Source organism: Falco naumanni, chromosome 4, assembly GCF_017639655.2.
Source record: "Falco naumanni isolate bFalNau1 chromosome 4, bFalNau1.pat, whole genome shotgun sequence".
NCBI lineage: Eukaryota > Metazoa > Chordata > Aves > Falconiformes > Falconidae > Falco > Falco naumanni.
In genome coordinates this window covers 31,106,089-31,123,327 of record NC_054057.1, presented here as the reverse complement: position 1 = coordinate 31,123,327, position 17,239 = coordinate 31,106,089, and the positions used below count along the sequence as shown (strand labels likewise).

The 17,239-nt window shown below is 38.6% G+C and overlaps 1 protein-coding gene across 2 annotated transcripts in view; it reads right to left on the bottom strand.

The window, feature by feature from the left end:
* The window catches only part of AGMO (alkylglycerol monooxygenase), a 195,169-nt gene that overhangs the window by 176,682 nt on the left and 1,248 nt on the right, over positions 1-17,239 (bottom strand). For both annotated transcript variants that reach the window (XM_040590914.1, XM_040590913.1), the window contains exon 2: positions 11,661-11,791. In XM_040590914.1, coding sequence (XP_040446848.1) covers positions 11,661-11,791 — 131 coding nt within the window. The remainder of the gene's footprint in view (positions 1-11,660; positions 11,792-17,239) is intronic.

The following is a 17,239-nucleotide window of genomic DNA, read 5'->3' as shown; positions in this document are numbered from 1 at the left end:
ATGTCTTTTCATACTTGTCTCGGTGACACTTCTGAATGATGATGCTTCCCAAACTTGCCTTCCTCCCCCCCCCCCTTTTTTTTTTTTCAGATAGATTGTTTTTTTATATAGTTTATAGCATGAGCCCCAAAATACTTAAATTGGCAAAACTAAAAAAGGGCACGCTATACTTCTCCTCTTAAAGCCCTATTTCACACACCTGGAATATATCCCTGAAAACAGCCCAGCCATGCTCTATTCTTTTGGGTAGCTGCACTGACACATGAGGGAACCTCAGCAAACATGACTGTGTCAGCTTGCAAACCATCCCCCATGCTATGATGCTATGACTGAACTTTACAGCCATCTCCATATTTTTGCAGAGACATCCATTCAGAGCTTTTTCTTTCTGGCGTTAGCACCTCTTTCCCACAACAGTGTTTTGGATAAGGCTAGAAGGAAACACTTACTCTTCCCACTACTAGTTTCTCTATTAACAAGGAACAAAATCAGCTGAAAATCCCAAGCTCCCGATACTAGCCTGCAAGCAGAACAGTATCGCATCCACCATTTTATCGCAAGAAGCTGAAGCATTACAAGGAGTTGTTGCTCAGGAAGAAAAGAACAAATGTGTTTTCCCCAGCCAGCTGCCACACCTTGCCTGCAACTAATTCCTACCTTTAGCACAATCATCCCAGTTTTTCTCTTGCAAAACACAACAAAACCCATGAAGTTTCATTTCAGCAGCTGGCAGATGAAGAATTTCTCTTGACTAGCAACAACAGGTGTATCTAGCACTTCAAAAACAACTTAGCTATGCCCAGAAGTTGGACTGTACACACCTGGAACATGTTTAATTTTCATAAGAGCTGTGTTCTATAAATATTTTTAAAGAAGATTATAGGTGTCCAACCAGATTTTTGCAATTCACCTCACGAGGCATCTGTAAAATTCAGTATAAATTCTCAATCCCTTTCAAAACCGGTCAGAAGGGAGCTGATTTTATTCAAACACAAAGAAATGGGCATTTCTTAACATCTTTTCAATGGCCAGGAAATTTAAAACACCTCTGGCAACATAGAGTATCAGTTCTTATTAGGTACTGTTTTCTTACTTTATTCTTTCACTTTTATTAACATATAATGCCTTTGCAGTACATCCAAAGATACGTGAACCGGTACATTTCCTCCATTTTTTATCAGCTTTCAGTATTTCACCCTTGAGTCCTTCCCCCCCTCCCCCCCGCCCCAGGCTGAGGCCAAGGTGTAAAACTTGAGCTAACCCTGCAACACATTTTTTATATATGTAATTTGCTGTTCATTCTTTCCTTCATGCTTGAATCACAACTCTACAGCACATAACACTAGCTGATTACTGTAATTAGTTTAGAGTAATCCATCATATCACTATGCAGTGCTGGAGAAAGAAGAGCTGCTTAGCTAAGTATTTTTTTAAAAATTTACAGTGTGATAGATAGGAAAGTCCAGAGCTTGCATTCAATTATAATTCTGAAAGTTCAGCTGGAGTTTTAAAGGTTTATATTGCCCTTTTTTTCCTCCCTCTAGTTCCATTTTCACTTCTTGCAAATACTGAAGAGAACTTAAAAAACCTTTCTCGTCATTTAAATGTTAGGTTTTAACCATAAATATGACAGAAGCGGATAGGTAAGACTTTTGTCATCCAGTCCAGTCCTCTGCATAAGGAGTAATAAATCCTAGAACAGATAGACTGTACAGAAAACCTTATTACATACGCTGCATAGATTTCTCGGATTTTGAACATTTCTGTTGAAGATTTTCTTATTATGTACGAAGTATGCACTTAGGCAACTGTTTGGACTTTGAGAGAGAGATCTCATCCCCTTGTTTCTAAAGTTCATACATACTTTACTCAAAGGTGATAATATTTGTTTTAATAAACCATTTCCCCCTCCTCCTCCTACTGGGCCAGATTATCAATTCCTCTAATTAAAAAAAAATCAAAGAAGGAAATTCTGGGAGATGAAATCTCCACAAGGAAATGAAGATCTACTTATGGGAGATCCCTATGGGATAATGAAGGAGGGAAAAGGTTGAGGAAATTCAATTGGAAGAAAAAGCAGCTGCCCATTTCAAAGCATACAAAGTCCTATTTTGCATCCTCCAACTCACAGATCAGCCTTACAGCCTGAAACCAAAGGTTTAGGAAATCTCTTCCATGGTGCCCAGGACAGTCCCCCAAAGGGAAAAGGGTCAGAGACAGTAGCTGTTAACAGTCTCTCTTTTGAGCATGAAGGAAGATCCATGTGTTGAAAGAGAAGACCCCGGGGAAACCACCTCAGGCTCTCGCCACTATTGCAGTCACCAGTTTGTGTCACACTGGGAACCAACCTGGCACCCCAGAGCTAAAAACACAACTCTACAGCTGGACCTACAAAAGATCAGCTCTCAAGGGCTATAAACAGACTTGCATCCTTGGAGGTCAGGCACAGAGGGAAACATATTAAGATACCCTGGTCACAAGGTTATATTATCATTAAAAATAGTAAGATACTACTAACACAGTTTCCCTGGGTTAAATAAATTCAGTTTTCCTAGCCTGATTCAAACTGTATGAATGTGAAGTTTCAAAATGTTGAACAAAGGCAGTTTCTTCTCAATAATATGAAATTATTCAGACCATATATGTAACAGCAGGATACATGAATAATTAAATGCTCTGTAAGCCTTTGTTTCAGAGTGGAAAGCACAAGGATTTCCATTTCCAAGGACAGTCACAGAGCGTTCTTTTCCTGATGAAAAACTGGCTCCAGTCACAACTGAAATAAACATTTTGATAACATGATTTCAGTAAAGAGAAGGGGGGAGGAGGCCGAGGAGCCTTGAGAAAAGGTCCATTTGCGAAACAAAGCAAACCTCCTGCAACTGAAATCCCCTTTTATTTCCTGTACAGGTGCCAGGTCTTGAACAGACACCCAATTTATTACCTTGTCAGCTGACTTATTAGAGTTGACACAAATCGAGCTGAAATATGCCTGACATACTGCAGTCAAAGCTTTTTTCACGCTTTAGCACAAAGCCAAACTTTCCACAAGGTGGAGGGAAAGGGAGAGAGAGCTGTGGGAGTTCTATTCCCTGTTTTCTATCATCAAGATGAATATGATCCTCTCCCATTCTTAATATGCAAAACTAGTCATGAAATAACCCAAGGCTAAAAAATAATTCACCAAAATTATACAGCTGGGAAATTATTATCAGGCTCTGGAAAGCCCTTGATTACAGGAAATAGCACCTACATTTTGAGAAAATGTTCCCACCAGACACAAAAGCTGATTCAAAGCCTCTCCTCTTCCTCAGTATGGCTTCCTTCTTTATAGCGTTTTAGCCTAAATAATGCAAATCCCCAGTTTTCCTCAAGGAGAAAAAAACTACCACAGGCAAAATGAAGTGAAATGGTGGTGACTTCAGTATCCCTACTAGCTGTATTGTATGCAGTATTGCATAACGTTTTGTCTGACAGAGCTGACCTTTCTCCACCAAGCCTATTCCTGTTGCACCTCATTTTTTATCCTTTAATTTAAGACACTAATATTAATTTACAGTAGTGGGTGGAATAAAACATAAAACAACAGGTTTTGGAAGGAAAAGAACAAGTCAGTGTTATGCTCTTTTATTGTTAAGTCCAAGTACTGTCTATGTAATTCAGGTCACTTGTTCATCTTTGCTCTTTAATACATAAATAAGCAATCAATTAATAAACTAGCACAACTTAAATATTTTCATGAGAAGTTCCACTGCCTTTAGTGATATAATCCATAGTAGTAACACATTTTGCCTTAAGTTTATGCAAAGTCTTCTGGTAAATTTAATTACATGTGATCTTTAAAAGATTATAAATCCTGGTTCAAAAACTTCAGTAACAGCTGAGCTTCTGGCATTGTAGCTTACTCGTCTTCCTTCATGAGAATGGAAGCTGTATTTCTCTAGACCTATGCATACCTGCCCAGCACACCCAGCAGTAAATTCTGTTCCCGTAACTTCAAGACACAGCATACTGGGAGATTCTAGAACATCATCTTCTGCAAGCCCACACAACCTTTCAATATTTGTATAAATAGATGTGAAATACAAATGCTTACTTAGTACCTTTTTCCAATAGAGAATCTGATTTTGACCTCTCCTAATGGATTGTTCCACTGAAGTCTGCAAATTTGCATTACCGTTTAAGTTAGATTAGGAACAAGCCTATAATATTCTCAAAGGTCACATATAAGCAAGTAATGAGGAAAGAGAAAAGGGTATTCTATTCAACTCACAGTTGTTCTGAGTTTATCTAGAACAAAGGAACTGGTAACAGATGACTGTTCCTATAAAAATATAGTGAAATAACTTCTGTGAGACATTATAGCACATCAAATGATGAAATGAAGAAAAATATTTACATAAGAATTTCTACTGAACAGCTTTGGTCCTACTTCTGAACTTTTAAAATTATAATTTGGTTTTTTGTCTGTGATATACACAGTGGTCAAAGTCTATTCTTTTGAGATCTGTAACACTGATTTACAGAATCAGAGACATTTTCCGCCAGTTCCCATATCTTCTAGGTGTTGACCCAGGAAACTAGGTTGGCCAGCTCTAAAAACGCTACCCCTGTGCTCCATCTAGTGGAATCCTGATTTAAGCTTAATGCATCTTTCAGCAGAGAAGTGCTTCAGTCAGAAGGGTACTCTAATGAACTTCTGTGTAGAGTTTTTTCAAAATGCATGCAAACTGACACAATTTATCTTAAAGAAAAACATAGAAACATGGAATAAAGATCTACACAATGTTTAATAGGTTTGAGAAACTGGTATATTTTTTAAGCTACAGAAACTACTGAATTTAATTAATGACATATTTCCAATAGGATAAACTCGGTTCACAGTCAGAAGAGCACAAGTATATTTGAGAACAAACACTGATAGCTTGTCTTTTTTTCTAAAGACACGGCAGGTGCAAAGCTGGGCTGTGAGATGCACAAACAGGCAATCATCAAGCCATTTACTGGCCCCACTGTACCAAAGAAGGCAATGATGCAATACTAAGGATGTAGACAAATATACATTCTGCAAACAGCTGTGTCTGTGTAAGAGGTTACAGCCTAAAAGAGTGATTGGCTCCCTGACAAGCTTATGTGAAATACAGCAATCTCGAAAACATTACGATAGGTAGGGACCAGTTGTTTCCGTCAATTAGTCCAAGAACATCTCAACTCTCCCAAGTCTCTCTCCCAAATCCTTTATTATACTAAACAAAAATGTTTAGTATATATGTCATTTAATTTAGAAACTCATTTTAAACTCTGGATCAGAGCTTTCCTTACTCATCACCAAAAAGCACTCCATGCGTGTTAGGCTGTCTGGTGCTGGTCATTGGTACTCCTGGGCTCTGCTAGCAGTGCTGCCCACAGGGGTGCTCTCCAGTCTGCTTCAAACAAAATGAGCCAGGATAATAAAATTCTATGGTTTAAACCACTGAAGGTAATGCTGCAGATATGCCTGGGAAGGACTCACCACTGACAGAAGCAGAGAAGGTAACAGCAGAGATGGAGCACCTGACAGCAGGTGAGAAGTACTAGTATCTTTACTAGGCACAGCTGGATTTGGACTTGCCTGAGGACACAGCATAACTGAAGCCAAATTTATAAAACTGCATTAAAACTGATGCAGTGAGAAGACTGTAACTCTCGTGTGGATTAATTATCCTAACTTTTACTGATTTAGTTCCACTTACTTATCAATGACAAACTAGATTTTAAAAAAAAAACACTAATTAGACCAAAAAAAGACTGTTCACATGGACGGTCACTGCCATGAACGGAATTGATTTAGAAAACCCGCTTCCAGAATCAGGTTTGCCTGCTGAAAACCCTACCAGCTCCTGCTGCACAGCACCACCCTCTTATTGAAATTGTTTACCCTACTCTGACTGTTTTACCTACAGAAGACTAGTGAGTTATTTCAAATCCTGTTCTCACAGAGCTGTGAGGGCTGCGACCTTTGGCAAAATGTGGGAACAATTAGCGGTGCATATGGGACAGTGCAGCCAGGAGGGTGCTTTTGGAGAGAGGGAGGAACGTGAAGGTGAGTAGATTCTGTCTCTTCAGGCTTGTTACCTATTAAAATCCTGGTTTTAGTAACATGTCTTGACAGGTAATGTGTTAAATCAGCACGGCTATCTGCTGCAGCCATGGTTGTGACTGCAGGTTCAGTAGAGCCTGAGCCTAGAGCCTGACAGCTCTTGGCTGCCCCACTGCCACTCACTTGCCTGTCTCTCTGCCTTAAGCAAATACCTTTTTGCTCCCACAGGGAACTGAAATAACTCCAAATGGGATCAGATGAGCACCTGACCCAACACAAGAGAAAGGGAGGACAACATAAATGAGTACAGAAGGGCAGAAGTGCAGTAGCCAGCAGTTAGGTTGGTTTAGGGGCATGGTATGGCACAGCAGCTTTACTTGCCATTTAAGCAGGTTAAGTGATTCCCCTTCCAGTTTGGCCCCATCTGCTCATCACTGCCCTAAGTGTGGTGGTTACCAGCCCTCAGACCTGCCAGTTTAATTGCATGCATAGCCGCTCCCTGACCTGGCTCTGTCAAAATGAATACAGCTGAGTTTAAACACCTCTTTTATAGTTCTTGGGGAGCTTTTGTTTCTGCTTTTAGCTGGATCACTTTGTCAGGACCAGGTTAGGGAGCAATTAAATGTGCAGTTATGTTGGCAGATCTGAGGGGGCAGCTGGATCAGAAGCAATACATCTGACCATGCTCTAAATAAACATCTGTCCAAAGCCTTAGTCACACAGATGTGGAGAAAAAATGGACCTAATAAGCCTCGAAGTGAAAATATAACTTCTGGGAAACTGCATGTACCAGATTTTCTTCTAAGACATGCCACCACTAATTTACGAGATTATAATTTTCTGTAGTCATACATGGCGTGTCTAGTAGATACTTCAGGAAACCAGGACATACTTTAAATGGCTACATCCATGCAGGCAAGTATTTGTGTTCTGTCAAGACACTGCCAGCTCCACAAGGTTGTCAACTGCTTGCACCAACTTGAACCAAGAATATTTTAATCAGCTCTGCATTCTAATCAGTGCTGCTATTAAGAACGGAAAACCTCCGGTTTCAGATTGCAATTCAATGTATGTTTTAAAGCAGGTACTTCAGTAATGCTATAAAAGAATTGGGTATTTCTTGTCCTGCACCCCTGACTGCTTTTTTCCAGGCCAATCTCTTGTACTAGCCCAAAAATTTGCACAACCATGAAGACTGATAAAGGTTAATATGATGGGGGGTGTGGGGTGGGGGGGGTGGGGGTGGGGTGTGTGCTGGACCTGCTTCCTGGGCCACTTCATCATAGGGCAACACAAATGCTGATGCTGGCAAAAGGGGAGAGAAGGTGTAGAGGCAGGAATGAGCAACCAGAAGTACAAGTCAGTCAGAGGTGCTTCATTTGGCAGCAGCGGTCTACGATGTATATGGAACTGCCTCTTCAATCTAACTTCTGGGAAAAGACTATTTAAAATCTAGATGACGTACAAAAATATTAATACACTGCTCTACAGCAGAAACAGGATTTGTACTCCTTTGATTCAATTATTGCTGATGTGCAGATACCTTAAGATGCGTAATAGTGTGAACTAAACAAAAAGCATTTTCTCATTCTTTTCTGATGTTCAACAACACTTCAGAGAACTCCAATCTCCTGTTTCAAAACCCAAAGTAAATAATGTATTAAAATGGTAATGTTCTCTTTAGAAATGGAGAAGTTGCAGACTCGACTGAAAAAACTGTTAGACAATATATATATACACACTCACACACTGTATAACTGCGTTGCAGAGTTGAACACTAAAAACTGGCAACTGAGCATAGCCATAAAGAACAGAGACTTTCCCAACTAGTTTGAAAACGTACCTACCTCAGATCCCCCAAACACATTTTGGGTTGATTTATGTTCTGCTGCTTTAAAAGAAGAAATGGGTCAATATGAAATAATGCACATACTTGCATAGTGGATATTTATACCCAAAATAAACTTTCTCTTGGGAGTGTATTTTTAAAGCAGCATTTCAAATCTCCTGGCAATAGTTAGTTAGAAAAGTTATTTATTTATTTAGAATAAAAGTTCTCAGAAATTTTTCAACCACCAACATTTAGGATGATGGGAGTAAGCTTAGTAATTCAAGTTTCTCCCTTTCCCACAAGTTACTTTTCATTGCATGTAACATTGAGTATTCACACATGCAGAGGAATGCATAGTATGCATTAAGGCAGAGAAAATTATATTTAAGAAATACATGAGCTATTTTACAAGAAATGCTGTGTATGCACAAAGCAATTCAACTTGCTACATGCTGTTGAGTCTAATAAGCCTAAAAACAAAACACATTGCCTTGCCCGATTAGACTTTGCCTCTTGCACCTACATTTTTAGTATTTGACACACAAATATCAACAATTTATGGATTTGCATTTTCTCCAACAACGAAGTAAGAAACACTGAATAAATACTGTTTTCCCTCAAGATATGCAGTACTTCTGTTATACAGACTGTGAAATGGAAAAACATACTTAGAGGTTGAATATGGTCTGTGACTCCTAATTTTTTCATTAAATGTAAAGACCTCTTTGCAACGATGCATCTGAAGCTTCATTCTAACTAATATACCGAAGCCCACCATTTTAGATTCAACCACAGATTTTTTTTAAGGAAGTGGCAAACCATTGCTGCTAGTTGAGAAAATGAAAATTAGTCCCTGGGAGAGGATACAATCAATGGTGTGTTAATCTAACCTTCAGCTGTTAATGATTTGCACTACTATTTCCCCTGATGCTGCGGGTTCTGCTGAAATATTGTTTTAGCAGTTTCTGTCAACTTTCCCTACCTTTTTTCTGCCTGAAAGGGAAAGACTGAAGTGAAAGTCTTAGCAACAGATTTTGCATTTGATTTTTGTTTCCTTTTTCCCTTTCTTTTCTGACCCAGTTCTTCCACACTATGGATGCAGAAGACAGAAGGGTAAACTGTTCCGGGTTTTTGTTTCAAGCCTTTTTAGCCAGCCTATTATTCACAACTCCTCTTACAAAATAATTGTTACACTGAGCAATCACCATTAGAATTGTGATAGTAACGTGATTAAATAATTTAGGAAGTCTGTATTTTGCCTACTTCTTTCACATTCAGTCAGAAAGTTAAAAGCTTTACAGAACTCTTTTTTTAAAAGAGCTGCTGAAGAATGTCTTCTGTTTCCAGCCACAAGAGCTGCACAAGCAACCTGGAAGATACTTCTTGTGCTGGTGTAGCAATGGATAAGTGTACCGATCCTGCAGATTTGCCTGATTTTGCAAACTTTGTGTCCTTAGGGATCATTTGGCCTACTCAGTTGAAACAACCTTGCAAAATAATTCTTATCCAAAAGAAAACTGCATAGCCCGCAAGCCAAATTCTGCAGCGAAGTACTGAGTGCCAAAATAATAAAAGTACTCAGCACCTTGCAAAGCTGCGTTCCACACACACACCACTAGTTTTCTCAGCAAGCATTTCTTCCAGGAGTAAGTGCATCTGAAGCATTTTAGTATTCTTAAAATAAAGCCAAAAAGCGTCGCAAAACCATTCAAAGTTACTTTACATATATCTCAGTCTCTTTGTTTAACTTAACCAGTCCTGAATATTTCAGATGAAAAAAAAAAATATTTAGCATGGTAAACTAGTCAAATGTGTGACTGTCTAGAAAATCTGGGTTAAGTTGAAGAAGCAATATTTGAACTATTTCAATACTAGGTGCATGCAAACTAGACTAAGCCTTTATCAGGGTTGTGTGTTGGTGCACATAAGTCTAATGTATTGATATATATTATTACAGCTTAAAATATAACAAGAAAACAGATGTTTCTCCTTCAAGATTATGCTCAAAAGTCATATTAAAAGCAACAAAATGGTTTCAACATAGGTTGTATACTAGCTGCAAAAATAGCTTCATGAAATTCTCAGCTATTATGTTTGAATATTTCTCATGCTAAAAGCTTATGCCTCTTATTTGCAGATATATGAAGAGTTTGGGACAGTGTCTCTAAGTGACATTATTTATCTACCATACCCCTTAAAAGGCTTTGCCCATGATACTTACTGCTAACATAATCCACCACAAGCTGTCTTTGTACCTAATTTAAAGGCACAGACACAGACGCTTTCAAAACTTTCCTTGATTTTAAAATTAAGAAGAAAAAAAAAATCAAGTAAATGTCAAATGTTCAATAGATTATAAAGTGACTGATTTACACATTTCAGAAAATGGGTGCTACTCACCAGAAGGGATAATTTTTGTGTTACTGTGCTCTTTTAATGTGTTTTATCAATACCTGGATTCAAAGAAGATTTCTAGTGAAATTTACAGTGACAAAAACCAGGGATCTCTAAATAACAAAGACAACACTTCATGGATTCAAACTATTTCAGGACAACCAAATGTACAATCTATGTATTTCTATGTGGCCAAGCATAAGAACATATTCCCTATGAATGAGGAATGTAAGCCACAGAATCCAAAAAATATTTGGGGATGAAGGATTGCTCAAAGGACCTGGAATATATAAAGGGAGGAACAAGAAGCAGAAATAGAGAACAAATTACTTCATTATTTGGCACTGATACAGTAGTTTCTGCAGTATGGAGTGTACTTGAGACATCAGCACCAAGAAGTCTGAAAAACTGCAGAGGATTCAAAAAAAGGACTGTGGGAATAACTGAAAGACTTGAACATACACCATATAGTCAAATTCAAATAACAAACTTTTGTTCATGTAATGAACAGATTATATGCAATTTGATGGTAACCTGTAAATTCATACATTGGGAATAGAAATGTAATCCCATTCTAACAGAAAAGACGTAATAAAATCTATCATCTGGAAACTCGTATCATGCAAAAGCAGATCTCAAACATGATATTCCTTAGAAATAATTTGACGTCCTGAAAAACACTTAGAGAAACGATATAAAGAATTTTCTGGATTCCCTGTTACTGGGTATTTAGTAATCTACACTGGATATTGCTTTAAAACACAACTCTGTTCACTGTGAACCAATTCAGCTAAATCTTATGACCTTTACATTGGAAAGTAGATCAGATGATCATGTTTGCAACAATTCGCTGAGGCACTGAAATCCACTGAAGTCAAACACAGGATTATGACAGAGTTCAAAGAACTTTTGATCACATGCATATTCACAATTCTATCAGTCTGGTTATATGCACACTTTTTTTTTTTTTTTAAGGCTAGTGAAAATAATGGATCTGTTTTTTTGGTTTTGTTTAGTTTTCTTCTTTCTGAAGTTTAATGAAAGAAAACTCAGATTTCAACATATAGTCTAACATAAGATATGGTCAAGTCATCTGAAGACTCAGAATCAGCAAAAGGTAACAGCCAAGATCAAATATAAATTAATATACCTGGAGCTGGAAAACATCCTGCAAGTATCATATTTAGCCTTACAGATTAGAAAGATATTTACACTCTTACTTCATTTTAGTGAAGTAAGATCTAGATGCCTTTTTTTAATCTTTTTAGGATAGCAGTAACAACTTCAATATATGTCTCTCTTCTTCCTTCTTCCTGATTAAAAAACATCTTAAGCTAATATAACACACATACTTACTCTGGCAGTCGAGACAGGATACCTAAAGAAAGAGAACTTATGCCGTCATTGATCCGACCTGGCAGTTTACGCTTCTGAACCCAGCTGACAGCAAACTCCAGCCCAATAAAAGTAATGAAGAACGGAATACTCTGAAAAACAATTTGAAGAAAAGAAGTCACAACACAAATAGAATTAGCTCAACCTTTCCTAACAGCAGTTTATTCAGCCAGATACTTCTTGGTTTGGCTGGCACCTTAGTAGCTGCTACTATGATAAAGCTCCACATGGACCTTACAAATCAGAACCACCAAGGTCACCATTTAATCCATAACACCAGCATAAACCCAGTGCACTAAGCTCTTGCCGTATTATCTTCTTTTGTCTCTTCAGCACATACATTGTTAAAGGGCATCAAAACTAAACACAAAGTCTTTCCAAACTCATATTCTCATATTCAAGTAAACCAGTGAGAGCAGCAACATTTGTAGACTCCTCTAACCACAAGGTAAAACAGAATCTGCTTTCAATTTGATACGCAAGTGGTTTTTGAATGTGTTCAGCCACTGAATTTGGCATCCAATAATATTATCTGAAAGGCAAAACAAGTTTCTTTTATGTTGCCATGCTTTTTGCTGAAGATAGCAACAGCTCTTCTGCATGCATTTTCGTCAGAGAACCCAATAACTACGCAGTCCATTTTGATCTGGGCCATACAATATATTCTCTGCCCAGACCGATCAGGAATCACACAGTGCTCTCTTTTTTTTTTATTTTGGGTTGTACAAACTGTAAAATAATTTTCTGCCTTTCTGAAGAGAAATACAATGATGAACGACACTGAAACATCTCACAACACTGCTTTAGTCTAGGTTTCAGTTCACATTGTGTTGTGTCCCAAATCAACTGGCAAGTTGAAAATGCACAACAGCAGAACCCAGTACAGAAAGGTACGGCTGTGCCTAGTTGTAGCTGGTAACATTATAGGCACAACACCATTTTTCATCAGTGGACAAAGATTGTTACAGCTGCCCTCAAATTTTCATCGGCATAGGCAAGAAAAAAAAGATTCAATAACAGTAACTGGTAGAGCATATACTCTTTCTTTACTGACACTGGAATTAGTGGAAGGAATGACGAGGCAGCAGCAGCATATCAGTCACTGCCACCAAAATCTAGGCAGCCTGTGGCATGGTACACAGGAAGGAGCAGCTTTACTTGCATCAGAACTCTGTGCACATGAATGTTCCTTCAACTGCCTGCCTGCCTCCCTCTGTAGAAAACTTTTAAGTGACCTTGGAGACATTCAGACAACTCTTCAGTAGTATTAAGGCATAAAATTCCCACCATGTTTTGCAGGCAAGACCAGTGAGACTTTCTGCACCATAGTAATCTTCAGCTGCCCCCTCCAAATAACCTGCAAACACGGATTCACAGACTGAAACCCTCCAGACTGCACTGCTGTAGAAAGGAGGCTGCTCACACCTATACATTTTGATGGAAGAAGCACGTTGTCTCTGCAAATGCCATTGCATTTTGGAGGGTGCTCATTTTTGTGGCCAAGTGAGATATGATCTGGGAATTCCTACCAGGCTGGGACACTAAAGAGACAAAGATGGATACAGACCAGATTGCCCAGTTGAAGAAGAACTACATGATTCAAACCATGCAAGCAGAAAGAGATTTATAGCATCTAGGCAATGTGAAAGTTCATAAACTTCAGCAGCTCAGGGTTAGGTTACAATAACAGATGAACAGAGATTAGTATCAACATGGCACTTTTTAATTTAGATGCCTAGCTTGCTCTCAAAGCCTGGTTGGGATATGCACTAACTGATATCACAAAAAAAATTTGAAACCAAGGAAGATCTATGGATAAAGCCTAAAGAGCACCCAAGAAAACCAACGTGGTAAATCTTTGGATATTTTAAATCAATAATAAATAAATACAAACCAAACCGTACAACCTTCTATTTGAAATAATTTTAAAACATTCCAGGAAAATATAAATACTCCTTGTTTTTCTCTAAATACAATAAATAATAAAACAAGAGTTTTAATGTAGTTTTCTTAATTGATATAGTTAAAGAACTGATTGTTAACTTATCAAGCAAAGGTTGATGACCACAGCTCTACATTCCAGCAGTTCTTATAAAGAACAACTACGGCAAGAAACACTTGACCACAATATTAGGAGCCAGGTCTAGCACAGACTACAGACAGTTTGAAGTTACGGAACAGCAGAAGCTGCACTGTAAATTGAATGGGCTCAGGACAGAAAAAAGTGGGACGCTTTACTCAAGAAACGAAAATAGTGAATAGGAAATACACAATGCCTGTATTCCTATGTGGCAATTCACTTTACCTAGCAACCTCCCAAACAGTTAACATACTTGACTTTGTACTAATACACACTAATATAACTTCTTTCCCATTGACTTCATTAAATATTTTCTTCCCTCTGTGAAGCTGTGAGACTGCCAAGCATTTGACAGCATTTTTAGACTCAAAAATAGGGAGTGCCATAGCAAGGAGGACAGAGAAACATTCAGCCTTAACCTCCTGCCCATCAAGCAGCTTGCATAAGGAAAGATTTATGGCATACCTCTTCATATCTAAGACATTACTACCTTTCTCCCACACACCCACATTAAGCTTTGCCCAAAGCAGATCAGAGGGATCAACTATGTCAAGACTAGCATGTTATTATTTATGTGACCATAACACCTAACAGCTATTGTCAAGGAGCAGGATCCTGCCGTGTTAGATGCCATACAAACAGAAGGAAAAGGTACTCCCTGTCCCAAACAGCCTACAGTTTAAGGATGAGATGTAAACAGTATAAGGATAATGCAAATAATTCAGAAAAAAGGAGACAGTAAGACAGACAAGAGTCTCACTGGCTGAACCATTTTTTTCACCTTTTTTTGTTTAAGTGAAAATAACAATGAAGACATATAAGGAACTTGTTGAGGATAGGTAGCTCTGCAAGGATTTCAAGGATTGCCCCTACAAACAAAATGGCACAAAGTTAAGAAATAGCCACTGTCGGCATCGCAAGTCAGACACAGAAGATGGATCCTTTCGATACCTTCTGGTCTATAAATGTTTTATTGTCTCTGTTTCCAGTTTCTTTCTCTTCACCCATTACCGGAAATACTTACTGGACATTTGCATTAGCTTGTGGTTTGCTTGAATAACTGATCCATAACTTGAAGTCTTACTCTGAGCACTGAGTAAGAGGGGTTCCCTTACAAGTATCCAACTCTTACAGAATGCAAAGGACCCTTTAAAATCAGTTTCTGCCTTACATCCAGTTTCAAAAAATAATATCCTAAGTTGAAACGCAGCATAAATTAATGGGTTTAGTGCAAGTCTTGAAACAGTTTCTATTTTCTTAAAGTCCCAAGTCCTTATAACGTAAGACACTCAACTTTCATGTAAAACTAAATACAAAGGTTCTATGCCTCATTATTTAGAAGTAAAGCCTAAAGTGTGAATTGAGCATAAATGTGAACATAATCTTTAGGATCTCAAAAGCATAGAGTAAATAGAAAAGAAAAACAGTGGTTATTAAGTTGAAAGCTTTCATTTTGGTGCTCTCAGCAGAAGAAACAGTGCACGCTTTTCCCGAGTCTGACTCATGAAAGTTTTTACTGAGCACAAGTGATAATTTCAGAAGATGACAAGGAGCAATGTAAAGTTGTTGTTCATGAAAATTATATTCAGCAAGCAAAAAGCAGCACCCGATCTTCCCATTAGTAGATTATGAAAGAATCAAAAAAGCAGAGCATGCAGAGCATTATCTTGTATCTGTAGCAAAGAGGATGCTCGTGAAGGGACAGGGAAAGCATCAGTGTATGATATAAGAGTCAGGATGTTCTGCCCTTGAGAAAGAAAACTGACATACGCCTTCTCTTCTCTAGGGAGGGATTCAAGGGTTTCAAATTCTACATGACCGAAGCTCACATAAAAAAAAATTCTATGATTAGGGTCCAGGATTTGTACCCCTTTTCCCAGAATTTTGGAGATTAGTTGGAGGGGTGACTTCTTCCTGGGAATTTCTAAAGAGTTTTTCTACTAGTCACTGGTAGCTGATCAGCTTGTATTTTAAACAGGACTTGGGGCCTTCACGTACAGTCTGCCAACATACAGAGCGCAATGCAGGGACCAGGAGCTGTCCTGCCTCTGAAAACTGAAGTAATATAACCACAGCCAGGAATTACACCACACAAGTTAAGCTAACCAACTTACTTTTTTCTCAACATCAGAGCTGTTTCACCCACTGCTGTCATTTGCTGCCCAGATGTAACAGCACAGCTGACTCTAGCTCAAAGGAGTTACTCCTATGAAGTGCATATATTTTTTAAATCACCGAAGTGGTCAACTTTGCAGATCACAAAAAATATGAAAATGTGAGTGAATTAGGAAGTTCTGCCACCTATCTTATGTTGGAAGGTGCATAACCCCACAGCTGTAGCCATGTGATCTAAGGTACTAGAAATACCCTCAACCACCTGACAGGCATGATAGATCACAGAGCCAAGATCTACATCCCACTTCCATCAGGTGTCTCAGAAAAAAAAAAACCAAAACTGTTTAGGAGACACTGATGTAACCAGCAGTTTGTTTCACGCACGCATCATCATTACCATCTTTTACAGTAAATTATTTGAGCTGAGGCTTTCATTTATTACCAGCTCTAAACTAGAAATTTTCTTTTGTTCTATGTTGGGCAGAGCTCAAGCGTCCACTTCTGTATTTGTACCAACTCCAGGGATTACCACTCCAAGCCCCTCTGAATGGCTCATCAGGTCACTATTAAATCTAGCCCTGCTGAAACCAATGCATCTGCTCCTCTTGCAATTCTTCCCTAAGCAGTCCAAGAGAAGCTGCTGATCTAGTAGGTCAAATAAGCAAAAGCTGCTGAAGAGGGACTGTAGGTAGTTACCTTCTGCCTACAAACGCATGGCCAGAAGAAGAGGTGTGAACACTGCCTAAGCTCAGACCAAAGCCATACACTTAAGACAGTTATACCGCTAAAAGACTTACACACTGATCTAACCAAGCATCAAAAGATCTGTTCTGGCAACAAATGCACTAGAGGGGGATTCTAGTACACCTAACCCAAGATAGCAATTATATAGGAAAGTATAACCATAACGGGAAACCTTTTTTTTAAGTGTAGTTTTTTGCAAGGTATATATTCCTTTACAAACTTATCACAACAGTGTTCTACAACAGCAGATGCCTGCAGGCACTTTTATAATCAAAGAAGTATTAAGAATCCTTCCACAAACTTTTACAGATATGTGCCCAGTAAAAGAAATTCCAGGTTTGGCCAAGGTCTGAGCTAAATATTGCACAGGTCTGCATGGAGAAGAAAGTCCAGGGATGTTAAGGAATGCTGCTGGCAAGAAAGTGAATGATACTCCATTGAAAATGTGGGAACAGTAAAGGGATTGAGATGGGCATAGAGCAAGCTGGAAGGAGAGATCAGATGACTGGGAAACACTGTCAAGCTTTAGACAGTCTTCCTCAAACGTGATGCTATAGCTCAGTTGGAAAGCTTTCCTCAGAGGCATTTTGCATCGATCAGA